Source organism: Mycteria americana, chromosome 8, assembly GCF_035582795.1.
Source record: "Mycteria americana isolate JAX WOST 10 ecotype Jacksonville Zoo and Gardens chromosome 8, USCA_MyAme_1.0, whole genome shotgun sequence".
NCBI classification, from domain to species: Eukaryota; Metazoa; Chordata; class Aves; order Ciconiiformes; family Ciconiidae; genus Mycteria; species Mycteria americana.
Genome location: NC_134372.1, coordinates 28,907,339 through 28,922,356, shown reverse-complemented (window position 1 = coordinate 28,922,356; position 15,018 = coordinate 28,907,339). Strand labels below are relative to the sequence as shown.

Below are 15,018 nucleotides of genomic sequence, written 5' to 3'. Positions count from 1 at the left end.
GGAGATCTGTGATTACACTGCAACACAAAAAAACCCCCAACCTTGTTAATTACAGATGGGAAACATAATCCAAAATGGTGGTGAAACTTGATGCCTTGCATCAAGCATGTAAACGATTCGCATTGCAAGTGCTTGTCGAAATGATTTAACTGCGAAGAGCTCGAGAAGGGCTCCCCGCAGGTTACACACGCCGCACCGTGGGGCGGATGCAAGCGCACTGCATGGGCGCAGAAGCTGCGGAGGACCTGCACGGCATGCGGGGAGCCAGGGCCTCCACACTGCGTGGGGCTGGGGTACGGCAGCCCGGGCCTTTGGGGAGCCCAACGCCCACATAAACAAGCTGCTGTCGCCCGACCCGAGCTGCACTGCACTGCTGGGCCAAGGCTGGCCCCAGCCCCGAGTGACCGGGAAGGCGGAGGCAGAAGCCCGAGTCACGGCCTCTCCCGTCCGGCTGAGGGCAACGGCCCGGGGGAAGGTGGGGGACCCTGGGTCACGGCCTCCCCCTGACCCGGGGCGAGGGGGGCGGGCACCCAGGCCACGACCTCTCTCCCTGCCGGGCACGGGCAGGGTGTGCAGCCCGGGCCTGACCCCGTCGCGGCGCCTCCCCTCAGGAGAGCCGCGGAGGGCCCACGGGCCCAGGCGCGCCCTCGCCGGGACCCCGCTCCGGCGGCGCCTCGCGGGCAGCGGCGCCCAGGCTCGGCCGCGGGGAACAGAGCGGCCAGCGGGGCCGGGCCGGGGCCGGGGCCGGGGCCGAGGCGGGGGCCGCGCCGCGGCCGCCGCGAGCATGCGCGAGCCGCGCGCGTCACGGGAGCGGGCGAGGCCGGCGGGAGCGCGGAGCCCCGGCGCGCCCCCTCCCTCTCGCCGCCGCCGCCGCCGCTCCCGCGCCTCCATTCGGCTCCGCCGAGCGCTGCCAGCGCGCCCCGCCGCCGCCGCCCGTTGGAGACCCGCCGCAGAGGGGAGAGCGCGACAGCCGGGAGCACGGGAGAGGGAAGGACCCTCCCCCCGCCGCGAACCCTCTTCTTCCTCCTCCTCCTCTTCCTCCTCCTCCTCCTCCTCCCCCGCCTCCGCCTCCCGGCCGGGAAGAGCTCGCCGTGCCCGCAGCAGCCCCGCTGGATGCACTGAGCGCTCGGGCGCGGGGAGAGGGGCAGGAGGGAGCCGGGAGCCCCGCCGCGGAGGCGCTGCGCTGCCCGGAGGCTCACGGCCATCTGCTTTAATTCTTTTATTCCCCCCCCCCGCCCGCCGGTGGCTGGCTTTGCCCCTGCCTCCTCCTCTCTGCCCGCGGAAGCCAGCCGAGGCGGCGGCGGCGGGGGCTGCATTTTTTTACCCCCCCTTTTTTTTATTTTTTTTTTTTTAATTTTCGTCGCCGCCATGGGATGTACCCTGAGCGCCGAGGAAAGAGCCGCCCTGGAGCGGAGCAAGGCCATCGAGAAGAACCTGAAGGAGGACGGGATCAGCGCCGCCAAAGACGTGAAACTCCTCCTGCTCGGTGAGAACCCGCTGGTGGCCCGGTCGCCCCCCCCCCCTGCCCCGCGCCCCCTTACCCGCCTCCCCCGCGCTTATCCCCCCTCATCTCTCTTTCAACAGGGGCCGGAGAGTCGGGGAAGAGCACCATCGTGAAGCAAATGAAGTAAGTCCCGCGGGGGAACCGGGGGGGGGGGGGGGGCGAGTAAACGGCGTTAATGGGAGGGAGAACGGGGCAGGGGCTCGGTGAGGTGAGTGAGGGCCGCGGGCGCCATGTTTACCTGAGGGGACCGCGAGGGCGGGAAGGCAAACGGCGGGGGGAAGGCCCCGCCGCCGCCGCTCCCGCTGCTGTTCAGGGCCGATGTGGTGCTGAAGTGTCGCCCGGCGGCCTCGCCCCGCGGCGGGGGGGGAGGTGGGCCGCTCGCAGCCCACCTTCCTCCCCCCCCGCCGCAGGGCGAGGCCGCGCAGATGTCCCCGTGAAGCGGACCGCTGTCAGTTAAGCTTAATGTCGGTGTGTTATGTGCCGGCTCTGCGGATTTAAATCAAGGCTCCCTACCACTCGAAGCCCCTTTTATGGAGATTTTGGCCTCTCCTTTTCATTAATGAAAGACGAGCTTGGCCGCCCAGCACCAATTAAACTCAAACCCTTCCTGCCAACCGCTGCCCTGGGGTCCGGGTCTCCCGAGGCTGCCCAACAGGGACCGAGGTGGCCTCCAGAGCCCGGGGCTAGCCCTCGCTGGGGCTCCCCTACACACCCTCTCCCTGTGCTTCATTAGACGTTACTGTGCGATAAACAGCCGTGAAACCCCTCCCGCACGGTCTCTTCCAACGCGTCGCCATGGCTGGAGTAATTGCATCCCATAGGAAAGCAGGTGCAGGGGAAGGCTAATGAAGGGGTGGAAGTACTCCCGGGGCAGGGTTATTCTTTTTTTTTTTCCTTCCTCCATTTTAATTAAAATACAATGAAATACCCCGGTCTCCCACCGAAACAGACATGACGGGCAGGTTCGAGGCGGGCGCCATCACGGAACAAGCCCGGGCGCTGTTTCAGCATCTGGTTTTCAGTGAGGGACAGGCACGGAGCGGTTGCTGCTTCGCGATGCCGGTGGTTGCAGAGGGAGCCGTGGCTGGGAGGGGTCCCCCGGGGACCGGGGTTGCTTAGCGAGGGGGAGAGGCAGCAGAGCTGGGTGTGGATGGGGTGCAGGGAGGGGGGTGCAGGCTGCGCTCCGCAGTCCCGGGAGCGGGTGCCTTTGCCGGGGGCCCAGGCGGTGAGCTGGCCGCTGCGGGGGCAGGGGCCGTGCCGGCCGGCGGGCAGGTCCCGGCGCGGCGCGGCTGCGGCTTTCAGGCGGTTCGCGTGGTGGACAGCGCCCAGCGGGGACTCGAACCGCCGGCAGCGCTGCCGCTTCGGCACCGCTCGGCTCCTCCCGGCGGCGGCCGAGCGCCGCGCTCGTCTGCCTTCGGAGAGCGCTCGGAGGCGGTCGGGGAGAAGCCGAACGGGCTCGGAAATAGCCGAAGGGGCTTGTCGCCGCTCGGCAATCTGTTGCCCTGCACTCCTGTAGCCGCTCCGGGTGTGCGTGTGGGTGAGTGTGCGAGTGAGTGTGCAGGCGCCAGGGTGGCAGATCCGGGCCTTCAGCCCAGCTCCTCTCCAGCCAGAGTGGCTTCGCGGGTGACCCGGATATTTCTGTATCAACTCTGTGGCCGCTCCAGCCCTCGGGGGTTCACAGGGGACTAAACTATGATCTCCGCCTGAGGCAATGCTTTTCCGAAGGCACTGCGGGTCTGGGAGGTCTCACTGCGAGGAGGCTCGCCTCCAGCGCACGGCAGTCTCCACAGCTTTTCCCAACGACATTTGTCTACCCTACTTCTGTAAAGCCTCCGAGCTTCCCCTTTCACGGTTTGAAAGGGGGCTTTCCACCCCGACAGTTTGATTTGGGGCTGGGGTAGGGTGGGTTTGGTTTGTATTTGTTTGTGTGCGAAAGGTGGATCAGGGGATATGTTACTGCAGATGAACACCAATAAATTATTTAATCTCTAGGAACTGCTTCTGCAGAAGCATGCTGGAATGGCGGGCGATGGGTTTTGGTTGAAGGGAGAGGCTGTAGGTACGACAATAGCAGTGCAGCAGTGCATACACACAGAGCCCATTGGCAGGAGGGCAGGCGGTGACCACGCTGGCTTACACAATTAGTGTACAGTGACTCTTGTTTTCCAAAGAGCAGAGCTCTTGTTTTTTTGAAGCAAATTGCGTCGAGATAATACCCTGTTTGCTGGATGAGGATCAGTATATTGAGGACTGAAATATACCCTGTTATAGATATATATTTTTTATTTTTATATATAGATATATGCATATATATATATTTTTTCCATGAAACAGTCTTAAAGTAACACATGCTAGGCTTGCAGCTTTGTACCTGACTTGAAAATGCCAAGAAGGCTGCTATAGTGAAAGGGCTCATAGTGTCGGAAACTGGGAAGCATCCGTCAGTGTGGAAACTCCAGTGAACTGTGCGGAGGCTGGGGTGGGGACAGCGGTGTTGCTATGAGCACGGCAGCAGGCATCTGGAGAGAGCGGCGCAGCCGCGGGTACCAGGGAGAGTGATGTGCAGGGAACAACTCGGGGAAATTAACATTTCTGAAAATTAATTTAAATATAATGTAGGCATTAGCATTTCACCTGGTCAAGCTCCATTAGACAGGCTTGCTGAGAACCTAATGAATTCTTAATAAAGATTAAATCGCATGTTCATTAGATTTTGATGAAAGAGACTGCTATTTTATTTTTATAATACAGTGTTATTGGTGTGCTTCTAGATAATAAATCTCATCCTCATGAATGGCTAAAGCAGCTTCACACTTGGATATTGCCTTGAAAAGAAGCACAGGAATCTGTAGACACATGAGAAAAAGCTAAGACAAAGGAACAGAGAGCAGATATTGTTACAGAGGACTAAGAAGAGGTTACACACTGTCCAGTTAATCCTTGAAATATTAGGTAGCAGGAGAAAAAGTGACAGGTAGAAATTACAATCATTTGAGAGTATAGCCAGGATGGGGATTAGGATTTGTAAAATTAATTAAGGATGTTTTAGTGAAATATTTGGAGATACCTTTCAGCTGGTGAGCAGGGAGTTATCCAGCAAAGAAGGAGATACTGGTGAATGGTAGAGAGGTGGAACTGGAGGCCAGTGTGTACATCTCAAACAGTGGCAACACAGGCTAGGAATGGCACTTTTCTTGGCACCCAAGGTCATTTTGACACCCTTAAACCTTGCACTTTGACTGCACATGGCTGATTAGGTTTGCTTGTTATTTTTTCACAACCAGTCCTGCAGTCCAGATACTTTCACCCATGCCTCAAAATGCAGGGTCAGGGCCAAGCTAGCCAGGGGAACAGTCCCAAAAGGCACTGTTGTGCCATGCAAGCCAATGAGACTCCAGAGTGTGCCACAGTGTTTGGAATCAGGCTGTGACCGGGTTCTATTTTCACTCAGCTTAAACTAAAAACCAGCTTTAACCAAGCAAATCTGGAGCCTCCTTTGAAGATCCAAGCCAGAGGGTGAGACTTACCGGACGAGAGAAATTCATCTTCCACTCCCACCACCCCATCTCAGCAAATTCACTTTGATGTAAGACTGCAATGGATGTCAACATTTTTTAGATCTTATATCTTGAAATAAATGTTGAGCACATGCAGAATTTGGAATATGTGATCTTCTTTTCTGGAATACCTGGACTGTAGCATGGAATCGAGACTGCTGTTATTCTAGGATATTTTTGTGGGGACTTATAACTCTAGTGAATGTGTTTGCTCATCAAAAGCCCCAGCCTAGGAAGACACCAAGCATGTCTCTGTCCATTACTGCTCAGCAGAATACTTAAATACATGCAACGGTCCAGTGGTGAGCAGGGATGGACTACTTGGGTGGGGACACCATCTGCTGCCATCAGCATGAAGCTTCTAGGGAATTCAGTATTTAATCGCGCTAACACAGAGAGGCTGAGTAAGCTGGCGTGGCTTCAAAAACAGGGTCCTGCCACCTACTCAGCAGCAGCCGTTCTGGATGGTGAGCTGGGGCAACACTTCACCTTCCCAAACGAGGAGTTAGTGGTGGCTGGGGCATTCAGGAGAAGACATGGCTTCACCTGCCCACAGGAAAAATCTTGGGTTTGGGGGTTTTGTTTTGGACTTCGCCTTTGCAGAAGCAGCAGTTTCTGTCCCCTGCTGAGCTGGGAGCAGAGAGCTGGGTCCGGCTCCCTTTCACAAGATGCCGGAGCTTCCAGCCATGCATGTCCTCCAAAACAGCCATGTCTCACCTCACCAGCAATACTGGCAGTACCTCAGTTGATAGGCTGCTTTGCTGCGCCGTTTTTTGCAAAATGTTTTTATGTTATGTATGAGAAGGATGGGAATATGCAATCAGGAGAAAAATACAGTAGCGTACAGTGCTTATCTTTAAATATCTACTATCTTCTCCCCAACAGCCATCAGTCCCAATAGCCATCCACTATATTGTTTTGACCTTTTTCAAAAAGCCCCTCAAAACAGCTCCGGGCTCTACTTGCTCTCTGTGTAACTGAATTACTTATAATCTAATGAACTTCCTCAGAGTGAGAAGCAGTCCCCGCCCACTGGTTTTACAGCCCATCTCAGCAATTTGATGGTAAATGCCATTGAAACGAAATGATGTGTTGTGAACACCCACTTGAGTGCTCTTTGCCGCATGTCTGTGTCTCAAAGCTGTAGCGATTTCACACTTGCAGCCCCTTCCCCCAGGAATATCTTGCCCCACGGGGGCTTATAGCGTGGGGCTGCTTCGCCTCTGCGGCGTGTTCCTGGGGAGACAACTGCAGACTGCATCTTCGTGGTCTGTCCCACTCAGCGCAGCTTTTTTGCCCTGCGGCACTGGGTGTGGACCCTCACTCTGCCCTTGCTCCCATCTCCCTGCTGCCTTGCTCCCATCTGGGAACTCTTTGATCACGGTGTCAGCTGGCAGCCCAGAGGCACAAACCTCACTAGAGCATCAGGTCAGGCAGAGCCATCCTTATCTTTACTTGTCTCCTGCTGTTTTCCAGGATTTCTGTGACTTAAGGCCCAAAGTAGGGCAGTGACAGGCTGTGCCTGGGCAGTATTTGAAGTGGGTTTCAATAAGCAGGGGAAAGAGCTGCAGCCTTTCTGATGAAGTTGTGTCATTCTCCCAAGACCTGCTCCAGTGCACTCTGCCCTGGGTGTGGATTTGGCACAGTACGTATGGCATACTGTTGCTCTTCAGACCCCAGCAGAGAGGCAACTCTGGTGGGGCTGTTTTGGCAGTGAAACCTGTATCTGGTAGTAAACCACCTGCTGTGGCAGTTCTGGGGTGTAGGGATGGCAGCTAATCAGTGCATTGCCTGCCTTGAGGAAGGCAGAGTCTCCTGCCAGGGCATGAGCAATCATCCCAGTAGGAGTCTGCTGCAGGAGGGAGCTCTCCCTTGCTGCAGCTTTTTTCCCCACCTCCTTCCCAGATGCTTTCTTGCATCCCTGGATACTGTGGGTACCACTTTCCACGCCTTGCAATGGCACAGTGCAGGGAGACTGCCTCTGAACCAGGCAGCAATAAGACCTGGGAACAGAGGAAAGTGAGGCTGTTCATTTTGGCTTGTAGTTGCAGAGGGTAATCATGTTTTCAGCACTTATTTCCTTCCTTTTGGATTATTAATTGTGCTTATAAGCCAAAACATTAACAACCGTAGTTCGTTCTTTTATACTTAAGGTTCTTGTCATTAGACTGAGAGAGGTTTCAGAGAAAAGCAGTAACAATATTAGGAGGCAAGATGGAATACATTTTGGGTTTGGGATTTTTCTTTTTCCTTGACAGTTCTTAATTTGTTTCTTGTTTTAGGGACACATAAAAGTAAAAATATCTTTCAGTGACAACAGTGAACTGCATAGCTTCTCTTTCAACCTAGTTTTAAAACCTTAAAAGAAATTTGCCTGTCATATTCTGACATGACACATCTAGTCCTGTTGGAAATGTTTTAGCAATCTAATGAGATGAAAGTGGTTCTTTTAATGAGCTCTGAAGAAAGAGACAAATCTGCTGCACAAATGTAACCAGGGATCTGTTTTGTTTTATGGCTTGGCTAACCCAGAAGTTGTAAGAGACATTAGACTGAGTCATGACAAATGAAAAAGGTTATGGTTTTCCTCTTTGGTCTGTCCTTTTCCATCTGCCTGGGATACAACTTCACATCCAGTATGAGTTCTCCACTATGCTGAGGAATATGGGGAAGATAATCAAAATGGGGACGGAATGAGACGGAGACAAATAATGGAGTTAGAGACTTTGCTGGCTCTTCTGCTTGGTCTGGTCAAGAGAAAACATGAAATGAAGAAATGCTTCATTGCTGGCTGAGGCAGGAGCAGGTTGCTGGTCACCTGGCGAATAAGAGCTAGGCGGTCAGTAATGTCTTACAGACTCATAATTAGCTACCTGTGGTAGAGCTAGTTTTCTTCAGCTGCTTTGCAGAGTTACAGCCTGCCCCTGTAAGTATCAAGCTCCCCTGGTTTCTCCTGGATTTGCAGGATACAAAATCACAAATGAGTGTTGAAGCTGGTGGATTTGCAGCCAGAAAGCCTGATGCAAGTGCAGGGTCTAAGAGCTCGATTTTGCAAACTTCTGAGTTCATTCACCTCCTGCTCAAGCTGTGAGGAAGGTAAAAAGCTTTTCTTATGAGCCAGCAGCAGTTCACAGTGCACAGAAGGACCTATGCTCTATACTCTGAAGTCCATGGTTAAACCCTGAGTGCAACTGACTGCGGAAGACAGGATTTGGTCCTTTATTTATTATGAGAGCGTGAAGGAAGAGAAGCTCTGGCACAAGAAAATTGGCAAAACCTTCTCAAATTCAGGTAGCCAGGGTATTTAAGAGTCTTGTCACTCTTCCTGGTGCAATTGCAAATCTCATGAGATTTGCAGTTTTCTGTAGAGCCTGAAATTGCTTCTGTGGAGCCTGGACTCGCATGATGACTGGGTGAGCTCTGTTTTCAGGGGTTCTTTGCTTAGTTCTCTGTTTTGTTTTTGAAAGAAAACTTCCAGCTCTCCTCACTTCAGAGAAAAGTTAAAAAGTAAATGTCCTTATTCTAGCCTAAGAATTGGGAGCAAAATAAAACCCAGCCCGAATGAAGACATGGAAACCATCTCAATTGCTTGGTTATTTTTGAAGCCTGATTCCTATTTTTTATTTTACATTAGCAAGATTGAAACCAGCAACCTCACTTATTTCGAGTCAATTTGAATGCTGCTGACCCCAAATCCTCTCTTTGACCTCACTGGACTTTGGACCAAATTCTTCCTCCACTCAGGATGATGTCAGTTCAATGTACAATTCTTATGAGATCTGATGAATTTCAAATGTTTGCATGGCACTTCGTGGGATACTGGAAATGGCTAAGTTTCATTCACAAAAACAAAACCAGGAAACAAAAAGGTCTGGAAATCACATGATAAAAAGCATTGGCACATTAAACCCAAGGCCATTTTTCTTGCCTCAAAAATTCTTTTATTTCATTCTTAGAGAGAAATACTAATGATTTTTGCATGATTTTCCTAATGCTGAAGAAATGCTCTGCCTAATGTAAAGATCCCTCTAAACTATTAATTGAATAATTCTCATTTTATTTTTAATATCATTCATGCAAATGGCTGATGTGGGGAGGTTGGAGGATTACAGTCCTGATTATAAGATGCTGTTAGGATTCTGCCTAAAATCAGAAAATGCAAAAGCCTGAAAAATGCTACTGGATAACACAAAGCAAAGGAACTGATGGTTTTCTAGTGCTGAGCAAAAGGGAGAAAAAAGTCCTTTAATCCAAAGCTCAATCATTGTGTGCTTATTGTGATAATAAAATAAAACTCTTGATGGAGGCATTTCTTAGCTTACCAATAAAAATACTTACCCTCCCCAGCTTTCAAGTTAATTGAGAAAGAACTGAGGGGCGCGCTCTCAGAAGGGAGCCCACGGAACTGTGTAGTAAGCCAACATCACGCCTATTTTCAAATTGCTAATCAATAATATTTTTGACATTGAAAGAGAAGGATTGGTAGAACTGAAATAGCTTTGTTTTTCTTTATTCTTGGGCATGTCCTGCTCTGCTTGGTCACCAAAAATTGTATCGGTTCATCAGCAGACCTTTCATCCCAGTATAAAACCTGTAAGCTTAAAACAAAGGAGCTGAAATACACCAGCTTGAGAGAGAGAGAAAAGAGGTGTGGGTGACACAGGGTCCTCCCATGCCTTAACAAGCTTGGGCCATAGCTATTAGTAAGCCCCCTCTTCCCCATCAGGCCATCCTGTGGGATTTTGTGTCCTCAGGAACCAAAGACAATTTATCGTATATTCTATTTGATACAGGATAATTTGTGCAATCTTTCAACAGAAATTCTGCTTGGTTAACATTGCAGGAGTTGCTTTTGGGGAAAAGTTGGGAGACGCCGATCCTAGTAAGTGCGTTGAGGTGCTAGCTGCCATTCTCTGAGAAAGCCTAAAGGCATTGGACTGACTGTTTAGGATTATGGTGTTCAAGGAAAACTGGGAGTGGGTTTCGGCAGCAGCAGGATCCAATGCTGGTAGGAAATACAGGGTTTAATAACAAGGAGAGGGATTTTCTTCTCTTTGGCATGTGGCAGGCTACTTTGCATAGAAATGCAGTGTTTTGCATCAGGAGGCCATGAGGGGTGTCTCCAGGAGCTGCTTTAGTGAGCAGAGAGGGGCTCAGCAGCTTTCACAGGTCCAGAAGAACACCCTACTCCAGAAATACCCTATTCAGAGAATTCATCACCCCAGTGTTGGCACCTTGGCAGGGAGGCTGGGAATGGACATTTCACCTCTTTGCATGTCCCTTCTCTGAAATATCACCCCCCCAGTGCTTAAAACAGTCTGAAAGGCAGAGCAGTGATTCAACATGCTTTGGGGCTCTCCAGCAACTTCAGACTTGTATTAAATGCTCTTGTCTACAAGAGTATCATCAACAGCAACTTGTACACACCGTAACAGTCTGGTACAAGACTTGGAACATTTCAGGATGCGCTGGGAATCATTACAGAAGGGGATGAGATAAGAACAGGCTTGTCTTGAGGAAAATATCACTTAAATTATAAAAATGTATACTACCTCCTAGCAGAATTTGGTGATTTATCCTCTCCCTGTTAGAGCTGATTGGAGTTAGTAGCTACAATTTTAAAGCAATAAGCAAAAGTGCATAGGAAGGGCTGAGCGCACAAAATGGATGTTAGGCAGAATAATCTAGATAACAAATGAGAGGTTTTATTGCTGGATTTCTGGAGCTGTGGTATGTAGTAGCTTGCAGTGATGTAGTGATGTTTCCTCACTGCCAGTACAGTGCTCCTTATTCATTACAGCTCTGTTCTTTGCTGCCTCGGTAGCATGAGCCTTGCTGTAATCCAGCTCCTGCCTTTACAGCAAAGGTGGTGGAGTTACCTCATTTTGATGGCTGTCAATGAAATAGTATCATGTTTGTATTTCTGGAGGAGTTTTGTGTGAAACTGATGCTGGCCAGCTCTGGGTCTCCCCGAAGTTCTTGGTGAGAGAACTCCAAGATTCCAAGAGAACTCTCCCCAAATCACTTCTGGGACATCACAACGTGGATCTGTGTGTCCTAATTTGAGATCGCGATAGCTAAGCCTGTATGAATTAATCATCCTCTCTTGTGCTTCTCCATGGCTGGCATGGCAGGGCATGTGCTTCTCCACAGCATGGAAGTTTCTGCTCAGCTTCTTCCACAGGAGGGACATACCATCCTCATAATGAGTTTTGAATGTAACAAAATCAGGTTGGCTACTTAAGTATTGCAGAACTGAGTTGTTGATTCAGTGTATTTTGGGAATCTGTTCTTATTTACTCATGGCCTTTTTACATCTATAAGCAGTACAAAAGGGTATTACAGGAGCGGCAGTTAGAGCTTGCTGCAGCTAAAACAGCTCTTTCCACTGGCCAAATAGATCTCTTTCCACATGGCCCTTGTAAGAATGAGAACTTAGTCACTTGGTGGCAGGTTGGTAAGGTGCACTGATGCCCATGGGGTAAATGCTCCTTTCCAAGGTTAGGTGGGGGCCTCATCTCATTGCCTACAAATTCTAAAATAGGCAGATATTTATCACCGTAATGTACATACCCCCACCGCAGATGTTGCAGAGCCTTTGTCATCACAATTCATCAGTAACACTAGCACAAATCACTGGGATGAAAGAAAATTGCCGTGATGAACATACACCTCAGAATGTCATCATACTGTTCATTAATCACCAGTCACTCTTTGGTGATTAATTATTTAGCCAAATTAGACAAATTTTTCCACATGAATGAGAAGATGTTTACTTAGTAAATCAAAAAGCTCCTAGTAGCATGCCCTGGTTTTCCTCAATTTAGCTGTACGATAAATTTACATTCTCCTGATTTACAGCTCAGCAAAAAACCCAAAGTGCTGTATCAACTTGTTACTTTCAAGGTGGTTGCTGCCCAGCCAGTTCTTCAGAAGGAAACCTGATGCTGCTCTATGTATGCATTTAAGATGTTTAAATTGAATGGTAGATTTATGAGATGATGGTCCTTGGTTTGTTATCTGCATCTCTCTGCGTGCACTGAGCCCTCGTGAAACACTTGTAAGGAGGAACAGGAGAGTGCTTTGCCAAATCCCAGCTCAAGGGCTGGCATTTCTGCAACATTGACTGATGGCATCAGGGTCATGTTAGAAAAGAGGAAGGGCCCCTGAGACCCCCATCCTGCCAGCAGCCTTGTGCTTGACAGGAATTCCCCTGCAAGCGTGTTGCTGCGTTGCTGGGACCAGCCAGGTCGTACCTCTGCAGTGAGGTGGGATGTGCAGGAGAGACAAAAGCTGGTGTTAGCACTGGGGGATCCAGGTACTGATAGTGAATCAAAGTCTTGGTATGTTCCTTGATGATATTGATGTCCGTTCAGTGTCTTTCACTGTAGCTAATTATTAAAAGAAAACAACAACAACAACAAAACATATGAAGAGGATAGAAATACCAAGGGAGAGGCCATAAATGATAAAGAATTAGAAATTAGTAATTTTCATATGGTTCAGTAAATAATTCAGAATTTAGGCTTTATTTAGCTACTTTTTTATTTATCTACTTATTCTGTTTACTGATCCTTTCAAGAAATAAGTTTATTTTTAATTCATATTTGGATAAACAAATTGTAATGTTTTTCCTACATGACAGAGCATGAAAATTGAATTATTACATTGGTACTTTTAGTTCTGATCAGAGACATCAAATTGTACTATTTTTTCCCATTTGTGATCAAATAGGTGAGGCCTTCTGGTATAAACACATACTCAGGTTTAAATTTACTTTCTGATTTTTTTAAGTACTCTTGCATAGGACTTTGAATAGGTTTTTGGAGTTTCCAGTAAAAAGTAGAAAAATTTTTTATGAAGTGTCCATAACAGTGATACAAATGCAGCCAAAGTGCTATATTTAAATTCCACAGTAACTGGATGAATATACTGAGATTTTTAAAATAACCAAGGTCATAACATTTTTATTGGCTCCCTCATTAACTTGGGCACAAACCATGCAGCACAGAGCCTGTCTGAAGCTCTCTAACACATCCTGCTCTGTCTGTTCTCCAGGAGAATCCTCCTCATTCAGCAGAATGATTGTCTTGATCCTCTCAAAGACTTGCTCAGTGCTTAACTCTCCGCTGTCAGTTTTCAGAAGCGCTGAGCCCCACAGCTGGCTGATTTCAAGACAGTAACAACTGCTCAGTACTGCTGACAGTGAGGCCACAGCACTTGTGGTGCTGCCAAATTAGAGATGCTACTAATCTGTATGTAGTTAAGTCCCAGCATTAGACATAGCTCATGTTTCATTCACGCTTAGATCCCAAACCCCAGAACAATTGAGTTTTCTAATAATGTGCCCATCAACATCAATGGGCTTGAACAGAACTGGGTTGTTGCACACAAATAGGTTTGCGTGCACCTAAGCTTTGTTGAAGACCACATCATCTCTGCTTGTGCTGATTGCCACCCAATTTTAGTGTCACTTTGTGTATCCAACCTTTGTCCAAATATTCATGCTGTTTCTTACACCTCTTGGAAAACAGAGATCAGGAAAAAAAAAGATTCTTGTGTTGCATCCTTTTTCATGCCACCCTTGTTTCCTTTTTGCCTCAGGTGCTTTCAGGTACCAGCTCTCAAATTTATTTCAGTTACAGTTATTTGCCATGTTACTTGCATCAGGAGAAGGAAAAATACTGTCTGGTTTTAAGAAGTGCGGGTTTAGCTGTAGCATTTTATGTATGTATTTAATGACTTTAAGAAATGAGGTTGTGTGAAATAGTTTGGGACTAAATCTTGCCTATTCCCCCCTGCTTGGTACTTACAAAGCTGCATCTGAAATGTGGTGTTCAGTTTTGGGTCTCCTAAACCAAGGGGTAAGCCACTGGTAAACTGAGGCCACCAGGGTGTTCGGGGCTGGTACACAGGTTGAGTGAAGGGAGGCTGAGGGAGCTGGAGAAGAGAAAGCTGAGGGAGATCTTACTGCTCTCTTCCACCACCCAAAGAGGGCTAGAGACAAGATGAAGCCAGACTTTTCTTAGAGATACACAGTGAAAGGACGAGAGGCAACAGGCATGCGTTTCATGGGAATTGAGATAGAATATAAGGAAAAAATGCTTCATGGGGAGGTTGATGCAAAGTGGAACTAGGCCCAGGGAAGGGAAGAATCGTCATCCCTGGGGTTTTCAAAACTCAACAGGACACCTGCGCGGCCTGACCTACCTGAGATGGTAGCTCTGCTCTGGGCAGGGACCTCTAGCCCAAGTTATTCAATGATTCTATGACAAGAAAATCCAAATGAGTCTCCTTATTCAATGTTCCTAAGTTCTGTTTTAACTAAAGAACTACCCCTCTATTTGGAAACCAGTTAAAGGACAATGTTGCACAGCATTACCAGAGTTTTCCCTTAGAATGCATAAAAAGCGAGGCTTAGCTGGGAGTATTTGCTTACTGTTTTTAATTCCCCTTCATACCGCTTTGGTTTGTGTCTTTGCTTCTAGGTGTTGTTTTCTTGGATTTATTCCATGCAGCATTTCACAGGCAGCCTTCTGAAATCCTAAGCTGGGGTTTGATTAACATCTCTTTTTGTTGGTGGTGTGGGTTTAAGTCACCTCTGTCTGTCCCCGCTCAGCTATGGTAGTATGGTGATGCTTGTATGATGATATATTGCAGTGCAGTGAAGCAGACTCTGGCGCTGATCTGGGTTAACAAAACTCAAAAAAACCCCAAACTCAACCCCCAGGAAGAAATGTCCATCAAATGCTCCCATAAGGCAGCAGTGTACAGAAGGTTGAGATGTGAGATTGTATTGAAAGATTCAGGCACTCCTGGCTAGTTCTGTGTGTTAAGGTTTAATTTTTGAGGGTAAATCAGTCACATTCAAAGACTTTGAAAAGTAGTTTTCAAAAGTCTTTATGTACCTTTAACCGTTTAAATGACGGGTGTTTTTTTCCAAACGAGCCTTATTTT

General features: G+C 48.6%; 1 protein-coding gene across 2 annotated transcripts in view; it reads left to right on the top strand.

Annotated features, from left to right (window-relative positions):
• The first annotated feature begins 802 nt into the window (after nucleotides 1-802).
• Nucleotides 803-15,018, top strand: part of GNAO1 (G protein subunit alpha o1) — a 146,262-nt gene continuing 132,046 nt past the window's right edge. For both annotated transcript variants that reach the window (XM_075510509.1, XM_075510507.1), the window contains exons 1-2: nucleotides 803-1,486; nucleotides 1,585-1,627. In XM_075510509.1, coding sequence (XP_075366624.1) covers nucleotides 1,369-1,486; nucleotides 1,585-1,627 — 161 coding nt within the window. In that variant the 5' untranslated portion in view covers nucleotides 803-1,368. The remainder of the gene's footprint in view (nucleotides 1,487-1,584; nucleotides 1,628-15,018) is intronic.